This window comes from Amblyomma mixtum, chromosome 5 (assembly GCF_055824585.1).
Source record: "Amblyomma mixtum isolate Tamu chromosome 5, ASM5582458v1, whole genome shotgun sequence".
NCBI lineage: Eukaryota > Metazoa > Arthropoda > Arachnida > Ixodida > Ixodidae > Amblyomma > Amblyomma mixtum.
The window spans coordinates 61,280,271-61,298,474 of record NC_143016.1 but is presented as its reverse complement, the minus strand read 5'-3'; the positions used below and the strand labels follow the sequence as shown (position 1 = coordinate 61,298,474).

Genomic DNA, 18,204 nt, shown 5'->3' with positions numbered 1-18,204 from the left:
CTTATCCACCGTGTCCCTTTACGTACAGTTACCTAAGTCATAGGGGAAGCGTGCGCTAACTAGCGAATAAACTGCTCGGAGTTGCGTAGATAAGTACGTATTAGCTCGACGCTGGGCTGACAGGAGATTTAGCGAAAATTTCTTTGCTAGCTTGTGTAGCCTGCTTTAAACATAATCACCGCTTTAGTTTTGCTTGAGAAGATCATGCTTGGTTTTAATCTATTACGGTGATTCTATCTCCCACAGAACCGATCTGTCTTTATTTCGCAAGAAGCTGCCCATCACCCGGCAACCTGTTGTGAACAAAGGATTCGAAAGCGACTCCATGGTGGTGCCAACAATATATAGTACTATTAAGTGAAGCTATAGTCTGTGGTTGTCGCAGATAGCACATTCATAAATGTTTTACTGGTTGCAAACCCATTATTTCTGCTATTATGTGAACATTCAAGCGCTCAGCAGCATTAGAGCTCACTTCTACGCTACGTGTAAACAAATAATAATAAATGCACCACTTTCCCTTCATAAGTGTTGTTCTGTTATTATTTAAGTTTTTCTAAATGATCTGCGTAAAAAGACCGTTCCTAGCGTGGCCTAAATATGGCGGTCTATTCGGTTTCAAATCTGTAGAAAGGCCGATGCGACCTAAAACCGTCTACAGAACGCGCAACTGCCTATCTTGACGTATAGGTGGGAAATTTGATAATCGTCGGCTGATATCACTAGCACATATTACAGAGCCCAAGAGAAACTTTCGGGTCCGCTAATGTGGCCTGCAACCATCGGCTGACAACAACGCTATGTGAGTTAGTTGCCGCTCGCGTGTCATTGAAACTCTTGGTCTGATAGCACGTTGAGCCTTCCTCGTAAATTATCCTACCCGTCTGTCATGCTGTTTTCCCCGTTAAATTTATTAGCAATAACTTAATGTGGTAATCTGAATTCAACGACACTTTAAAGAAGCGAGGAAAACATCAATGAAGCTTACTGTAGAAAACATGCAGACTTTGGAGATAATCCGTTTGGCACCAGGCAGTGCGTTCGGGCAACGTTCTTTTGAGGCGGCGAGCAGGAGGTTTCATTTCCGACATACAGCACCTGCGGAGAACTCTTTTGATTCGGATAAGTCCGTAATGGTCCCATCGCCGCAGAATCATTGCTTCCAATGAGATTTCTATGTTACCGGAACAAGTATGTTACCTCAGCAAGCAGCGCGCAGAGGCTCTGCAGAAATGCTTCCAGTCCTATACCAGTACTTCATCGATTTTGAAACGTCGTTTTTAAGCCGTACCCGACTGGCCTAGACACCAGAAGCGGGTGTGAGTTCGGTTGCCATTGTGAGCGACGCACAACGAAACGACTAGACGCACCATTGCTCTTTGCGATAAACGGAGCAGGTCAAATGTAAAATTCAGCCTGATTTTTTAGTTGCGCATCATATGCCTGACTTGAGAAGTAATAAAAAGCTGCTTCATTCACCCAATGAAATTTTTAAATATCACTGCTGTATGGCTGAATTGGCGTTTAATTCCGAACAGACAGCCAAGCAAAATAAGAAACCTCATCTTCCCGGCATTCCTGAGCCTGTCTATCGTGGATGAAGGGCAGTGTCACCTGTTCTATATTTCAGGTACTCTTTTCTGCACCGTAAAGGCCGGAAGTGTATACATAAAAGGAAAACAATGGACGCAACTACGCATAAGGCTTACGGCTTTGCAGTTATCGACGGCCGCAGCTGCGGACGCCGATTACAGATGGCATGGTGGATGTCAGTGGTAAACAACAGACAGCTAGCTCTTTCGCACAACACGGCATTGACATTTACCTCGAGGGAGAGAAGGAACGGAAGGATTTGTGACCTGCAATCATCGCTACACAATGCACGCTTGCTGCAGTGCTGAATGAAGCAGCAAGTCGCCGTGCCGACAAGCCACTCGCAACCTTGTTAAACGGAAGTTGCAGCTGTGATGTAGTGTCTATGCTGGTGTCTCTGTGATTTATTAAAGTGTATTTCATATATTGCAGGAATGCTGGGAAGTCGACGTTTCTTATGTGCCTTGGCTAGTGTTGGACCGAAAACGTGGATTCTGCCTATGAATCGGCAGCTGAGCCACTGTTTACCTCGATATTCTTCACAGCGCGCAGATGAAATTATTTCACTACAGCGCTTTTCCCTTCAGTAAATTTAACTCAAGGGTTAGGCTAGTGTGGAAACTTGTGCAGAATTCCTTCGAGGTTTGCCGCGATAAGAGTTGCATTGTTACGGCTGAATTCGCGTTTAATTGCGAACAGATAGCCAAGCCACATACGAAACCTCATCTTCCCGGCATTCCTGCGCCTGTCTATTGTGGATGAAGGGCATGCAGCGCCACCTGTTTCTCCTCTAGGTAATACTGAAAGACCATAGACGGTTTGTCACCTGAGACTTAACAGAAATTAAAAAAAAAGACTTTTTGAGTTAGAAGGGCGCTTTTTCCGGCACAGTATTGTCAGCGGTGTAGTACATCAGAGTGCAGCTAAGGTGTGCTAACTAGCTGGTTGATTAACTGATAGCGAATAGTTAGCGTTCTAACTATTACTGCAGGGTCCTTAGTTATTGAGAGGGGTGTAGCCCACCGTAAGTAATGTCCATACCAGTATTTAGAATTTCGAAAATGCGGTTACCCTTGGTGCTGTGGCCCAACAAGTTTTGGCTGCATCGCGCCAAAATACATGCGCTTTCCAGAAGCTTGCAGGCAAAGCAACCTATCCAGTGCACGTAACTCGTCGAAATGGACAAAATGTGTTGGGCCACAGCGCCGAAGCCAACCGCCTTTTCAGAATTCTAATAACGGTTATGGATATCACTTACGCTGTTCTGCATATTCAATTTGCATGCAATTTGCAATTTGCATATTCTGCAATTTCAATAATTAAGGAGCCTAACAGTAATAGTTAAAAGTTAACTAACCAGTAATAGTTTATAAACCAGCGAGTTAGCACGTTTTAGCTGTACTCTGATGTACTACACCGCTGACAATGCTATGCCGAAGAAAGCGCTCGTCTAACTCAAAGAGGCTACTTTGAAAAACTCCGTAAAGTCTTAAGTAAAACACCCTCTATAGTGAGCGCACCTCTGTGCGGGCGGTAATTTATGTTTGGTATTCATTTTATGCTGGCACTGCAAGAACTGCGAGGTGCAGCTGTTAGGCATTTCTTTTTTTCTGCAGTAAATAAATAAAAGTGATGATCTAGAAGATTTCTTGCTGTTTTTCTCTTCTTGTGTACGTTAGGAAGCTTCGCAGACTAAGTTTTCCGAGGTTCACCATGACATGAATCGCATGCATGCCCACTGACCCCTGAAAGCTAACTTTTGAGCGAACTTGCAAGCCTGTTGTAGAGCCACAGCTGCGTGGCTATCGAAAACCGGAAGCGACGCCGAAAAATCATCTCTTGCATGCCAAAACACGTAGGTGTAGTGACACGTTGCTGGAAACCGGCCGTCCACATGATGAGCGGGTTGCTGTTGCCAGGCGCTGACCCGATCATGATGCGGGACGCTGCGACAGCTAATAGAAAGGTCTAGAAAATCAGGCAGGTTTGGTTACAGTAAACACAAACATCTTGCGAGACGCCGCGTTGGCTCAGTGGTTATGGCACTCTGCTACTGACCCGAAAGACGCGAGTCCGATCCCGCGGCCACGGCGGTCGAATTTCGATGGAGGCGAAATTCTAGGGGCCCGTTCACTGTGCGATGTCAGTACACGTCAAGGAACTCCAGGTGGTCGAAATTTCCGGAGCCCTTCACTACGGCGTCCCTCGAAGCCTGAGTCACTTTGGGACGTTAAACCAACCCCAAACCAAACCACAAACATCTTGCGGGTTGTGAGTATTTACTCGATTCTAACCCGCACCTTTTTTTTTCAGTAAAAATTGTCTAAAAACGACATGCACGTTAGAATTGATTACCGAAAATAAAACTGCGCCAGTAGCATTGTAATCTGCATCATAAAATCTTGGCTTGTTACTTCTTGCGCACAGATATAATCCATATTGCTTACCTAGCCTACCCAGTAGTTGATACCGACAGGCCTCGTGATCATCTGAAGTGTGCCGTCAGCAAGGCGCCGGCCTGGACTTGAGCCGGCATGGAAACGTTGGTTGCGAAGACGAGCCGAGTTCACTACGACACCAGGCTTAAAAACAAACGCGAGCTTGTGTGCGAAGGCTTTGCACACATTGGCGCAGCCGGGATGCCGAGCGCGCAACCGCCACCGACACCCCCAGCCAGAACGCACAGCGTCTCGGCTATCTGGTGAGATCGCCGAGCGCGTCGCCACCGCCAGAGTTCCCGCCGAAAGACGAAAGCGTTATGATGTTATCAGAGCAAAGTATCTTGGCGCCCTGCCAGGGTATGCACTACGGACGCCGATGTGGGCTCCAAAGAATGGGCGAGGAAAAGCCAACGCTTGAAAATAAGGTGATCATGAGCAACGAAGCATGATAATCTTGTGCACGTTAGGATCGAAGCTATTGAATTGTTATTTTTTCTTGTCTTAAAAACTCGGTTGCGCGTTACATTCGAGGGCGCGTTAGAACCGAGTAAGTACACTTTATGTCACATCGTTCAACGTACGCAGACGCAATGATAACTCCAATGATAGCGGCGCCTTCTGGTATTCATAAAGTGAACCATTTCCTCTAGAAACCGGCGTTCTTCAATATTTCTAGAAGCTGCTTAATCGTCCAACAAAAATAAAAAACAAAAACAAAAACACCATATTTATCGTCCATCTAGTTTGTTACAGGCTAGTAAAGACAAAGCGAAGGCCCTGTACAAATTTACAGCCAGATGACGCGCCGAAAAACCCAGTAACACCCATGGGTTCACTTCGAAGCGAAAGGCTCCGCTGCAAAGCGTACGTGCCGCCACGTTGTACATTTATCTCATTTATCTCAGAATCTGCTATGGGAGTGTTGTGTCCCCTTATTGCTTTTGTGTGTGTGCGCCCCCGCGTCCTCCTCCTAACGACAGTTCGCATCCTCCTCCTAACGACCACTCAATCCTCCTCCTAACGACCACTCGCATCCTCCTCCTAACGACCGCTTGCCCCTCGTCGCACGCTGTCGCCGGATGCCCCCCCACGGTGCGCCCCCGCACCCTCCTCCTGTTCTGGGAAGCCACTCCCTCCCGTGGACGCTTCTCCCTTCCCTCCTTTCTTCGGGCGGCCAGTTCGGCTCCTGCCTCGGTCGACGCTGGTCGCACCCTCATCGGCTTTAAATAAACGAAGTCTTAAAGTACCGTGTGCGTCTTTCGCTGCATTCAACACAGCGACCGGACACGACAGTGGCGACGAGAAAGTGGATTCGACCCGCGCTACGCAACGCTATTGACAAGCCATGGCTACGCGAGGGTTTCCCAATCAGATACCAGAATTCAACGGCTCATCGTGGTCATCGTGGGTTGGACGCCTTCAGTTCTACTTTGAAGCTAACAACATCACAGACCCAGCCTTGAAGAGGGCCAACCTGCTGACGCTGTGCGGGGAGCAGACCTACGATACTGTCTGCGCCCTTATTCAGCCAAGCACACCAGCGGCAGTGTCTTACGACGACATCGTAAAAGCGCTGCAAAAGCACTACGACCCAAGGCCATCCGAGGTCTACAGCCGGGCTCGCTTCCAACGACGAGATCAACTGGGAGGAGAAACTGTGAGCGCCTACGTAGCCGCGCTCAAGAAGCTCGCTGCCGACTGCAATTTTGGAACGCTGTCGACAACAGCTACCGGGCAGGAGGGAGACGCAGCTTCTTCTGCTAACACCACCATGCTTCCCTTGGACGTGATGTTACGCGACAGATTTGTGTGCGGACTGAGTGACGAGTCACTGCAGCAGCGCCTGTTCGCTGAGAAGGACCTCACATTCAGCAAAGCTTACGACATCGCCGTTCGAGCGGAGAGCGCCGGTCACCAGCAGAGAGGGATTCGCCGGAACACCGAGCCGGTACACCAGACAAGCAACCAGGTGCGCAAGCCTTCTGTTGTTGTAAAATCGGTCAAAAAGGCACAACGCTGCTGGCGGTGTGACGACCAACACAACCCCCAGGGATGTCGATTCCAGTCAGCCACGTGTAATTTTTGCCACAAGCGAGGGCATATCGAAAGAGCATGCATTACGAAACGGAGACTTGCCAAGATAAAGTCACCTTCCCAGCCTAATCACAGCGTCAACGCCTCAGAGAATACGCCGCTATCTGATCTCCATGGAGCAACATCAGCAACACCATTTATTTATTTATTTATTTATTTATTTATACACAGTACCTACAGCGCCCTCACTGGGGCATTATTGTAGGGGGGAAACATCATAAATAAGAACAAACATCTAGTACACAATAAATTAGGCAAATGATGCGGTCTACAGAGAAAATACAGAAAACCATTGTAGAAAGGCAAACATACCGTAATCACACACACACACACACACACACACACACAAAAAAAAGATACATTTTAAAATACAGCACTGCTTAAAGAATAAAGCTTTAGGAATAATCAACTTTGTAAAAATTTCAAAAAAAGCAGCATGATACACTCGGACAAGAATTATTGCACTTATATTGACAGGTGGCTTTGCAAATCGGCCAGAAACGATGTAGGAGGAGCGGTAGCGACCCGAGAAGGGAGACAGTTCCAGTCATGCACTGTTCGTGGGAAAAAACTATATTTGAATACGTTTATACGGCTATTGTACTCGCGCACCTTAAGTGGGTGGTCAGTGCGGGCGGAAATGTAGCTGGGTTCATTAATGTATTTCTCTTTTGGAATTCCAGTTTTATTATTAAGCACATTATAAAAGAAAGAGAGTCTCAAATATTTGCGCCTGTTTTCAAGTAACGGCCATCCCAACTTCTCGCGCAAACCAGAAGAACTTTTTTGGAAATTGTAATCGGCAGACACAAACCTAGCAGCCCGTTTCTGGACGCGCTCCAGCTCCTCAATATTCAGTTTTGCATGCGGGTCCCAAACCGCGCAAGCATACTCAAGTATCGGACGTACAGTAGACATGTATAATGTCTCCTTCAGCGTAAGGGGAGCGTCCTTAAAGTTACGTCTGAGAAAGTTTAATGTGCGGCTGGCTTTAGCAGATATGTAATTTACGTGTGTATTCCATGATAGGTCAGTAGAAAAAAAGACTCCCAAGTACTTATAAGTTGAAACTGTGGATAATTCAGTGCTACCAAGGAAATAGTCTGTTTGGAAGAATTGTTTCTTTTTTGTAAACCGGACCAGATTGCATTTGGAGATATTTAGCGCCATATTCCAGTTGTTGCACCAAGAGAATACAGAGTTGAGGTCATGCTGTAGTGAAATTGCATCTGCTTCAGAAGAAATGTTGCGGTAGACACAACAGTCATCAGCATAAAGTCTGATTATACTTGAAATGTTACTAGTGAGGTCATTTATAAAAATGAGAAAAAGAAGAGGGCCCAAAACCGACCCCTGCGGAACACCTGAAGTTACACCCACACTTTCCGAGCTGACACCGTCGATAACCACGCACTGTTTCCTTTCCGCAAGATACGCTTCAATCCAGGATAAGAGTGAGGTAGGAATATTTAATTCTGAAAGTTTCTGTAGCAATAGGTTGTGAGCAACTAAATCGAACGCTTTTCGAAAATCTAAAAATATACAATCTACCTGACCGGCAGAGTTTAAGGAAACAGAAATGTCATGTGTGAATTCCACGAGCTGTGTTTCACATGAGAAGCCGGACCTAAATCCATGTTGTGTCAAACAGAAAAAACTATTGTTTTGTAGATGGCTAATTAACTGAGTATAAATGACATGTTCCAGTGTTTTGCACGACACGCTCGTCAGCGATATGGGCCTATAGTTACATGTTTTAGTTTTGTCACCACCCTTATGAATCGGAACGACATTGGCACTTCTCCAGTCAAGGGGTAAAGAAGAATTCTCTAACGATTTCTGAAATAATGCAACTAGATACGGGGCAACCGAAGCCGCACAATTTTTCAAAACGTAATTGGAAATGTTGTCAGGCCCTGGTGCTGATGTAACTTTAATTTTCTGTAATAAAAGCATGATCCCTCGTTCAGAAATTTCTACGTCATTCATTCTGGTCAGGGTGCTGGAAGATTGAAAATCAGTATGTATATTAATGGGATCGGAAAACACCGATTGGAAATAAAGATTGAAACTTCTCGCTTTACCTTTTGAATCCCTTCCAAAATCAGTTTCGTCTAGTATATCAGGCGCAGAGACCCTGCTGTTTCTCTTATTTTTAACATATTTCCAGACTGCCTTCGGGTTTGTCTTTAGTTGTTGGCCTAGTGTGCTGAAGTATGCCCTTTTTGCTTTACGGATTTCTTTCGATAAGTTGTTAGTTTGCTTTTTCATCTCGGAGTACAAAGTTAGTGCGGGCGTATCACAATATCTGCGAAACAGCCGTTTCCGCCGGTTGATCATTGCCCGCAACTGTCTATTCATCCAATGCATATCGTCACGACGCTTGGCTGAAATCAAGCGGGATGGGATGAAAGTCTGCGTCAGTGACAAAATTTTAGTTTTAAACAAGTTCCAGAAGGAATCGATATCCAGAGATGGCCGATGTGAAAGAAACTCAGGAAAAAATGCGTCGAGATCCCGTGATAGCGAAGCATAATCCCCTTTTTCATAAAAATACACTTTGCGTGGTTGGGTGTAGTGGGTCTTCATAGCATTACAGGATACTTTTGCTAAAACTACATCGTGGTCGCTTATGCCTGGCAGCGTTATGACAGACGAGACTAGGCTAGGGTCATTGCAGAAAAACAAGTCTAATACATTAGCACTGGTAAGGCCGAGTCTGGTAGGGGTTTGAACAAGCTGGAATAATGAGTGAGCACCAATTACTTCACGGAAAGCGGTATACAAGAGCGATGCAGTGCGAATTACTGGTTTAAAAGAAGACCATTCTACGCAGGGCATATTAAAATCACCGGCAAGGATAATATGTGTTGCATCTAAGGCTAATAATGTGTTGCTAAGTTCAAAAAATGGCTGTGCGCAGGTTGAACCGGGCGTCCTATAAAAAGAGCCAATTGCGAAAGAAGTACCATCGCCCAGCTGTACCTTGCACCAGACAGCTTCACAGGAATCGTTTTCTAGGTTAACAGACACGCTTTTCAAACTGCTATGAACGAGGATGAACACACCACCACCGCGTACATTGCGATCCTTCCTATACGTGGTATAGGATGGAGGAAATATTTCACCATCGCTTATGTTGCTGTCCAGCCATGACTCGGTTCCAATCACCACATGTGCGTTTGTCATTTGTAAGAGTGAGGAGAATTGGTCAGTTTTGTTTTTTAGACTGCGACAATTAACAACAATACAGACAAGTTCATTTTTAATAGCAGTCTGTGGGCAAGCTAAAAGCCTCGGTGATGGCTATTGGTTTACGCAAGTGATATCGTCTGTTTCAATGTTGTACATATAGGTTTTGTTGTCCAGGTTTAGCTTATTAAACCGCAGTTTCAACTTTCCGCCGCGTGCCTTAGCAAACTGCATGAGCTTTTTTCTTTGTTGCCGTACTTTGGCCGAATAGTCTTCGCTTATCGCCCAGTCAGTATCTTTTAGTTTGGCAGCATTTGAAAGAACACGATTCTTCTCTTTAAAGGACAAGAATTTAACGATCAGGGGTCTGTGCTTGTCAGGCGCATATCTTCCTAGTCTGTGCGCTCTTTCAATAGCAGCGGCGTCAACGGAAAGCTCTAACTTTTCAGCGCAAAAAGAGATAATTTTAGTCTCAGACTGTTCCCACGATTCGGTTTCTTTGTCATGGATGCCGTAGAATATTAAGTTATTTCTTCGTGATTGGTTCTCCAGGTCATCGTGCGATGACTGGAGGGCCGTGCACGCAACAGCAAGTTTCTGGGAACTTTGAGATAATCTTTCTACTTCAGGCTTTAGCGGGAGCACCAGTGACACATTATCTTCAACGCTCTTGACTTTTTCTGCGAGTTTTGTTAGTTTTTCTTCGAGATTCTTTTGCTCAAGCCGAATGGAACGTAGTTCGTCCAATATTTCGGTCTGTTGCTGTTGTATCACTGGTATTGTCATGATAGTATCGAACATCTGCTTTTCCTGCTCAGCAGACAGAGGCCCAGGGTTTTGCTCTACGTCTCCCGCAAGCAAAAGCTTTCTTTTAAACAAACCTATGTATCCTGAACAGCTCGCGGACACATCGTACAGAAGGCGTAAAAACATGCACACAGCAAAGTTGGGATCTGGCGTCGACTTCCTAAATGGTTTGCCATTAACAGAAAGGTAAGAGTAACAAACCTGAAGAAGAACAAGATGTAAGCGTCTGGCTGCCATGTCGGCGCCAGATCCCGGTGTGGCTGGGTACAACAGCTGCTTATGTAGGTCATGCTTGTGCTGAAGATTCCAGGGTTGCCAGTCGATGAAACGTTCGAGCGCCGGTAGCGCTGTGAGGTCCAAAGGCGAAGCGTCACTCAAAAAAGCCAGGTCAGCAGGACAGACTTGCTCGGTAGAAGCGGCTCCATTCATTGGAAGGCACGTCGTCATCGCGGCAGGATCAAAAATCGCCATCATTTGCAGCATCTGAAGAAGAACAAGATGTAAGCGTCTGGCTGCCATGTCGGCGCCAGATCCCGGTGTGGCTGGGTACAACAGCTGCTTATGTAGGTCATGCTTGTGCTGAAGATTCCAGGGTTGCCAGTCGATGAAACGTTCGAGCGCCGGTAGCGCTGTGAGGTCCAAAGGCGAAGCGTCACTCAAAAAAGCCAGGTCAGCAGGACAGACTTGCTCGGTAGAAGCGGCTCCATTCATTGGAAGGCACGTCGTCATCGCGGCAGGATCAAAAATCGCCATCATTTGCAGCATCTGAAGAAGAACAAGATGTAAGCGTCTGGCTGCCATGTCGGCGCCAGATCCCCTCTGTGTACAACACAGATCCCATCTGTGTTGTACGACCTGAACACCATGAATCTCGGCACGCGACCGAAGATTTTTACAGAAGTAAGCGTACATCACCAGCTGATTAAGTTCGAGGTGGACTCCGGCGCAGCCTGTACTCTGATCAGTGAGGACACGTTCCGAACTTCATGGCCATCTGACGCACCCGCCCTGCAACAAGACGACACGCACCTGCGAACGTGGTCAGGACAGAATCTGCCACTATTGGGCTCTGCCAACGTGCAGGTTAACTACAACGGCCAGACCCATACGCTACCTCTGCTTGTTGTGAAGGGCACAGGATCAAGCCTTCTAGGGAGAAACTGGTTTTCTCCACTAGGCGTGATGATATGCGGCATACACCAGACGCCGAGCCAGAACATGGTTGAGCAACTGCAAGAGAAATACGAAAGAGTATTCTCGGAAGAGATTCCAGGAAACGAAGGGCCCCCGGTCACACTGGAGTTGTTGGACAACGCGCAACCCAAATTTCTGAAGGCCAGGCCGGTGCCGTTTGCTCTCCGAGATTCAGTTGAAAAAGAGTTGGACAAACCGGAGCAGCAAGGTGTCATCGAGCCGACGCAGCATTCCATCAAACTCTCAGCGTACGACTACGCTCTGGTCTACCGCAATGGGAGTAAACATCAAAACGCCGATGCGCTAAGCCGTCTGCCACTAGACGCAACTGTTGACGAACCATTTCCACCAGGAGACGTTCTGATGTTCGAAGCACTGCCAGAACCTCCGCTTACAGCAGGCACAGTTGCAGCATCTACGCAGAAGTGCGCAGCTCTCCGGCTAGTTTACAAAGCTGTTCAACAAGGCAACGTGCATAAACTCAAAGGGGACAACTTCGACGCTTACCGCAGGCGAGCTACAGAGTTGAGCACCCATCGCGGCTGCATCATATTTGGGTCCCGAGTTGTGATGCCGAGAGAACTACGCGCACAAGCTATGTCTCTCATCCACGCCGGACATCGGGGCATCGTTGCAATGAAAAAGTGTGCCAGAAGCTACATGTGGTGGCCTGGCATTGACAACGACATCGAAACAGTGGTGCGAGAATGCAAGCCTTGCCAGAGCAGCCGGAGCGCCCCGCCGAAAGCTCCTGTCCCAGAATGGGAAAAGCCAGACACACCATGGCACACACTGCACATTGATTTTGCAGGACCAATTGAGGGCCGCACTTTCCTTGTGGTCGTAGATGCCTACACAAAGTGGCTTGAGATAAGGCAAATGGGACAGACGACTTCGGCAGCAGTCATTGACAACCTCCGATCACTATTTGCAACGTTCGGCCTGCCGCGCAAGGTAGTGTCGGACAACGGAACACCGTTTGTGTCTGCGGAGATCCTCAAGTTTTATCGCGACAACGGGATCTCATCAGTTACATCGGCCCCCTACCACCCAGCGACAAACGGACAAGCCGAGCGCTACGTAGCCGAGCTAAAACGCGCCCTTGAAAGAGATCAGACAGGCTCGCTGCAGCGCCGCCTTGCGCGCTTTCTCTTCAAGCAGCACACGACGGTTCAGAGCACAACAGGCGAGACCCCCTCGAAAATGATGTTCGAGCGTGAAATGCGAACCCAGCTCACAGCCATCCTCCCCGAGCCAAAGGCAGAGACGTTCCGGGAAGAAAAAGCAATTCCGCGCTGCGGCACGCTTAATGAGGGGCAGCGCGTCCTCGCCCGACAGTTTCTGAAAAAGCCACGCTGGGAGGAAGCTACAATTGTCAGACGCATAGGCCTGCGCTCTTGGCTCGTCAACATACATGGCACAGTAGCACGCCGACATCTCAACCAGCTGCGTAGATTTACGACGCCGTCTGAGAGCTGTCCGCCAGCGGAGAGAACACGTGCACCATTTTCCCACATAGCCTGGCACCTCTTCCCGGAAGAAGAGACTTCGCCCAGGACAGACCCAGGAGACACAGCGAACAACAGCCAGCCTACAAGTGTTTCTCCCCCGAGCGCACAAAGCCAGCGCGCCTCCACGCGTGAGCGCCGACCCCCTGCACGATACCAGGCAACTTTCTAAGGGGGAAGGAAGTGTTGTGTCCCCTTATTGCTTTTGTGTGTGTGCGCCCCCGCGTCCTCCTCCTAACGACAGTTCGCATCCTCCTCCTAACGACCACTCAATCCTCCTCCTAACGACCACTCGCATCCTCCTCCTAACGACCGCTTGCCCCTCGTCGCACGCTGTCGCCGGATGCCCGCCCACGGTGCGCCCCCGCACCCTCCTCCTGTTCTGGGAAGCCACTCCCTCCCGTGGACGCTTCTCCCTTCCCTCCTTTCTTCGGGCGGCCAGTTCGGCTCCTGCCTCGGTCGACGCTGGTCGCACCCTCATCGGCTTTAAATAAACGAAGTCTTAAAGTACCGTGTGCGTCTTTCGCTGCATTCAACACAGCGACCGGACACGACAGGGAGCATACGCTGTTTGTGTGACGTCACCCTCCGGTTTCTTCGACGCTTTTCACTTCATACCAGTCTCGCCACATCCTCCTCGGCGTTTCGACCAATTGGGTGGGGTCGCACACGACGGTTTCGAAACCGGCGAAACTTGGAATACGGACAGGGCACGGGCAACCTCTGGACTTTAGCCGTTAAATCTCGCGACTAGCAAAACGAACAACACTTGAACCACGCTTCACATTCCCTTAACAGTACAATGCTATCGCATGACACATCACACATGTCGGTTACGGTTGCACAATGCGCGCAGGCTGCTTTTAATTGGGGACGATAACTAGTGGCTCTAACTGATCATGTGTATCGGCTGCTCCAATAACTCTTTATTGCCTGCACTGCAGTATGAGGTGGTCGCACAAGGACTCTTTAACTACCGCACTGAACGAAAGTGCCGTTCCCTAAGAGCTTTGTATATCGAGCTTTGTAATTTGGGCCTTTTGGTTGTCCATGAAAACAGCTAGCGCAGGAAACGGGACGACAGAAAGGGGACACACCAGTGTGTCCTCTTTCTGTCGTCCCGTTTCCTGCGCTAGGTGTTTTCAGCTTTGTACACACACATAGAATAAAACACATATAATGTCACTGGAATAAATAGCATGCTTTGAAAATACAAAAGGAAGAAAACTCCTGTGGTGTAGAAGTAGCGCGCTCTGCTCGCGACTCAAAAGTCCTAGGTTCAATACCCCCATTTGCAAGCCTTTTTTTTTTTTTTTCGGCGAAATTTGTGCTCACGATCCCGTCACATCCCATTCGTCCACTGACGCTTTTTCGTGATACGGACATACGGATGCCGGCTTTCCTCGTGAACGAAACCTATAATGCTGTCGCACAAAAAAGTTGAGATGATATCGTCTTCACGCAAATCGTTGGGATGTGTTCGGTTTAATGTCTACTGAATACGCGTCTCTTGTGTAGAAAACATTTGCAAACTGAATGAAAGATCTGTGGTGTGCATCGCATTTCTCCTCGAGAAATGTTACCGCTGTATTACTCCACTGCGCGCAAAAAGTAACAAAAGGAATCGCACAGTTATTGGCATGCTACTTACAGTGCCGCCACACAAAAAATAATATGAAAAGTAACATGTTCCTCAATATCGTATAACGTGGCTATTATACTCAAAGCGAACAGTTCGCGGTTTTAACAGCAAACTGCAAGCTTCTTATTTATTGACTAAAGCGTTTCATAAAGGGCGGTACTAAGCAAAACAACGTTAAAAATATTCTTTCCTGCACACAATGCAGGGGTTCAGAAAAAAAAATGTATTAATTTACTGGCTATGGAACGTCCTCTGCTGCTGTGCGCTTGTAAATCAAGGCGCATCAAAAACGAAATCATGCGGGCACGCAAAGCGCATAGCTGCAAAAAAAAAAAAAAAATCCGAAACTGAGCTGACCGCCTGCTGCACCGTCAAGTATAGGTTTTCTTTTGCTTCCAACACTGAGGTTGTCTTTTTCCGTCTTCCTCATGCGATGGAAGTTCACTAGCGGTTTCAAGACAAAACTTATACATATACTTCAATATCGATCAAATACATAACCTTCATGCCCGTTTTCCAGCCTCAGAGATCCGTTCTGTTTTTCGGCTATGTCGTCCTCACGCTTGCTCATGCGAGATTGGCCTGTAGCTGCAATACCTGTGTTTTAGTCTTTTGTACCTCACCAAGAGCTTTGTTTTCAGTAAGAGTGGTCTTTTTGTGGTGAGGATCTGGTATTCTATCGATACAAGCCAACTTCAATTTCTCCTCATTGTCCCTTTAATCTATGCGGGCATTCAAACCTGAACCTATAGAAAAGTAAGGAAATTCAGCTAAGAAGGCCCTTCTGTGCTGAGGGAGCACAGCATCCTTTTTTAGTTTACATTCCAGCCTATATGCACCCAACAACCTTGCAGCCTATTGCTAAGGGCGCATGTTGCGCCTGTTTCATGTGTGGAAGGTGACGCAAGACAGCCTTGTGCACCGTAGTCAGAGCAACGGCAGCGCGAACCAAGGACGTAAACAGTTAGCGTTGCTGTTACTACGCAAATTTGCAGAATATTGCGCTTGAAGCAGCACGCGGCTTGCGATGCGTACAGGGCTTACTAAAAATGAACGCCAAACGGCATGCGCAATCCTGTGAAGCCGAAAAGGATATAAGCCATACCTAATACAGATGCTTCGAAGCAAAACTTAATTTGCACAGAAAAAAATGCTGATTAAACATGCCATTCAAAAAGACTGACTAACGCATTTAACGACTGGCCCGCTTTTTTCACTGTAGCTGTCATCACTGGTGATCGCCTGGGCTCCAGCCATTCAGGGCGATCTTTTCGCAAACGAAATCAGACGAATGCGGCTCCATATAAGCTTTTCGTACGCAAAATTGGTGGTCCTACCTAACAATTCTCCACAAAAAGTTTTTGAGCGAGAAACCGTTCATGAGCGGAATTGTTTCATACCATGCAAAATACCCCTATAGCAATGAATATATCTGCAGATCATTTGATGGCATTCTTGTATTCGTTTTTCTCTATAACGTTTTTGCTGTGGTCAAAAGCTTTCCCTAGTGGTTTTCTACGGCAGTCTTAACTGTTCGATGCGGTCGATGGAAACACTGTAAAAGAAAGATGTTGCTATATATCAGAAGTATGGACCATTACCTTCAATATTTTCATAACATTATCTTACAATTTTCCAATTTTCAAAAATTTTATCCGAGAATGTTCGACATGTTCCTGTAGTATAACTTTCGCGTTGATCCATATCATGACTGGAAAGTGCCGAGCCAGCCACCAACCTAATGTACTTCGCATCATAAATGTGCGAGAAAATGGGAGAGATTTTGCAAAAACCTTAACTGAAAAGGAAAATATCAAAGTCCTCTTCATTTGAGCAGCTAGCACTGCAGGCGCTTCTTTTACTACGCTCTTGAAAAATCCGATCAGGGCAACCATTATAGATACCCGCCGTATCTAAATCATTGGATGAACCAAAACTGGCTACGTCCTTTTCTACTCTATCTCGGAAAATTGCCTACTCGAATTTTTATGCGTTGCAAAGCCTCTGGAGGCCGCTGAACCTTTCCACATAATGAGCACTTACCACCTGGCAGAAGGGAGTACCTTTTTTCATTTAAGCATCCTCATCATCCATCATTACATACCCTTTTATGCCCTGAGGCAATAAACATCGCTTTGAAAAAGAAAACAAACTGCAAAGTGTGAACGGCGACGCAGAACACGCCATCGTGCTAGAGTTTAAGTACGGATATCAAGAAGAGCTAAGAACTCAATAGGTGCATGTAAATGTGGTATTAGTAAAACTAATGAATACCGTAATAAACATGTTTATGAAAATAGTGAGCGACGGTGCCAAAATGCATGATCGAATTGCAAATGCAAATGCAAGAATCGCAGCGCTTTGTGGTATGTGCTACCTTACTTCGTCATCGTTCTCGAAACAAAGCATAAGATTAAACCAACTACAGGCCCACAAGTTTTGTTGATGCAAATGAGGGTCAGGTACTTGAAAGTTTTCCTGCCGTTGTGGATGGAGATTTTGCGCTGGCTGACGTAAAAGCGTACATGTAGTCCGGTACACTTGCCCGTGCTAGCTTTAGGAGCGCAGGACACCAGACGCCTAGCGAGCTGCGTCAGATGTTGTGACGTACGCCTGTAGCTTATGCAACGTGCAGGTGCGCCGCTGTCGCTTGCGCATGGAATGCAGGCACCGCAGCAGGGCCCACCATTGCTTTTCTCTGTATTAAGTTAGATTGCGTCGCTGTTGCTTTGCAGCGAAAGCAACGGGGCTGATTTCTGCTGAGGAAGAAAGAGTGAGCGTCGAATAGGATGTAATTGATAACTCCCTGACTTACCACGTTGGTAAAGTGAACTGTATCTAGGTAAGCAGGGGAGATGGTGCCCTCGAGAGAGAGCAAGAGAGAGAGAGAGAGAAACAGAAAGACGGAAAGTGAAGGAGGCTAACCAGGGGATGCCCAGCAGGCTACCCTACACGCGGGGAGGGGAACAAAGGGGAGAAAAAAGAAAAAAAGAAAGTGGAGACGAAATGAGTATTCCAAGTGTCCATCGACCACTTTTGCAAGGAAACAGAGGACGCACGCTTAAAGCTTAAAGTTTATAGACGGGAACACAACCCCGAGTCCTTTAAGAACCTCAGGAGCGTTTTCACAGCTTTCGTTTGTGAGGAAGGCCTTGGAGTAAGCATCCCTGTCAGAGGTGGAGAGGGGGGGGGGGGGGGGAGTCGCTCTTCTTTCCTGGCTAACGGAAAGATCTAGGAACCCGGAACGGAAACGTTTTATTCTTCTTTGAAGTGTGCAGAAAGGAGTCGCCTTTACAGGGTTTAACAGAAATTTAATACAATTTAATACATGCCATTAAACAAAAAAAAAAGCAGAAAACTTGGTCCGTACACAAGGAAGTGAGAGCTCTATTTGCATATTACTTTTATTCTCTCAGACTGTTTAAATTGTTTATTGGAAGTCGCTGTTTCTAGTGGGTGACCTACACTCCTTCCTGTCCTGGGCTATCGGACCCTACACTAACAACGTCTTCTCCCGAAGGTATCTCTCCCTTTGTTCTCCCTCCTCCTCCATGTCCTCTTCCCTCAACGGCTGCCTGGTGTATTTTTTTGCTTTGTCTTATTTTGCACTGCCGTTTCACTAGCCACTCGGCTATCGGTCCAAATATATTTTTTTTTATGCAGTGCCTTTTACACTCGAAAATAAAGATCGCCTTGACTTTGACATTGATGTCTATTTCTGGCACCATTCATC

At 47.0% G+C, this 18,204-nt stretch overlaps 2 protein-coding genes and 1 long non-coding RNA gene across 4 annotated transcripts in view; 1 reads left to right on the top strand and 2 right to left on the bottom strand.

The window, feature by feature from the left end:
- The window catches only part of LOC149342395 (solute carrier family 22 member 13-like), a 36,390-nt gene extending 35,914 nt beyond the window's left edge, over positions 1-476 (top strand). Inside the window, exon 10 of the mRNA XM_089544668.1 lies at positions 247-476. Within this exon, the coding sequence (XP_089400794.1) occupies positions 247-361 (115 nt within the window). The 3' untranslated portion in view covers positions 362-476. The remainder of the gene's footprint in view (positions 1-246) is intronic.
- LOC149342394 (uncharacterized) overlaps positions 1-4,328 on the bottom strand; it is a 39,208-nt gene extending 34,880 nt beyond the window's left edge. For both annotated transcript variants that reach the window (XR_016283024.1, XR_016283025.1), the window contains exon 1: positions 4,041-4,328. This is a non-coding gene — a long non-coding RNA (uncharacterized LOC149342394). The remainder of the gene's footprint in view (positions 1-4,040) is intronic.
- A 1,960-nt stretch (positions 4,329-6,288) lies between these two features.
- LOC149342393 (uncharacterized) lies at positions 6,289-10,938 on the bottom strand. The gene has a single exon (XM_089544666.1). It carries the CDS (start codon positions 10,926-10,928, stop codon positions 9,435-9,437), a length of 1,494 nt encoding a protein of 497 aa, XP_089400792.1. The 5' UTR covers positions 10,929-10,938; the 3' UTR covers positions 6,289-9,434.
- Positions 10,939-18,204: the final 7,266 nt, after the last annotated feature.

Bases quoted from the DNA above. Each gene is read 5' to 3' on its own strand.
- LOC149342393 (XM_089544666.1), bottom strand. From the start codon at position 10,928: ATGGCAGCCAGACGCTTACATCTTGTTCTTCTTCAGATGCTGCAAATG.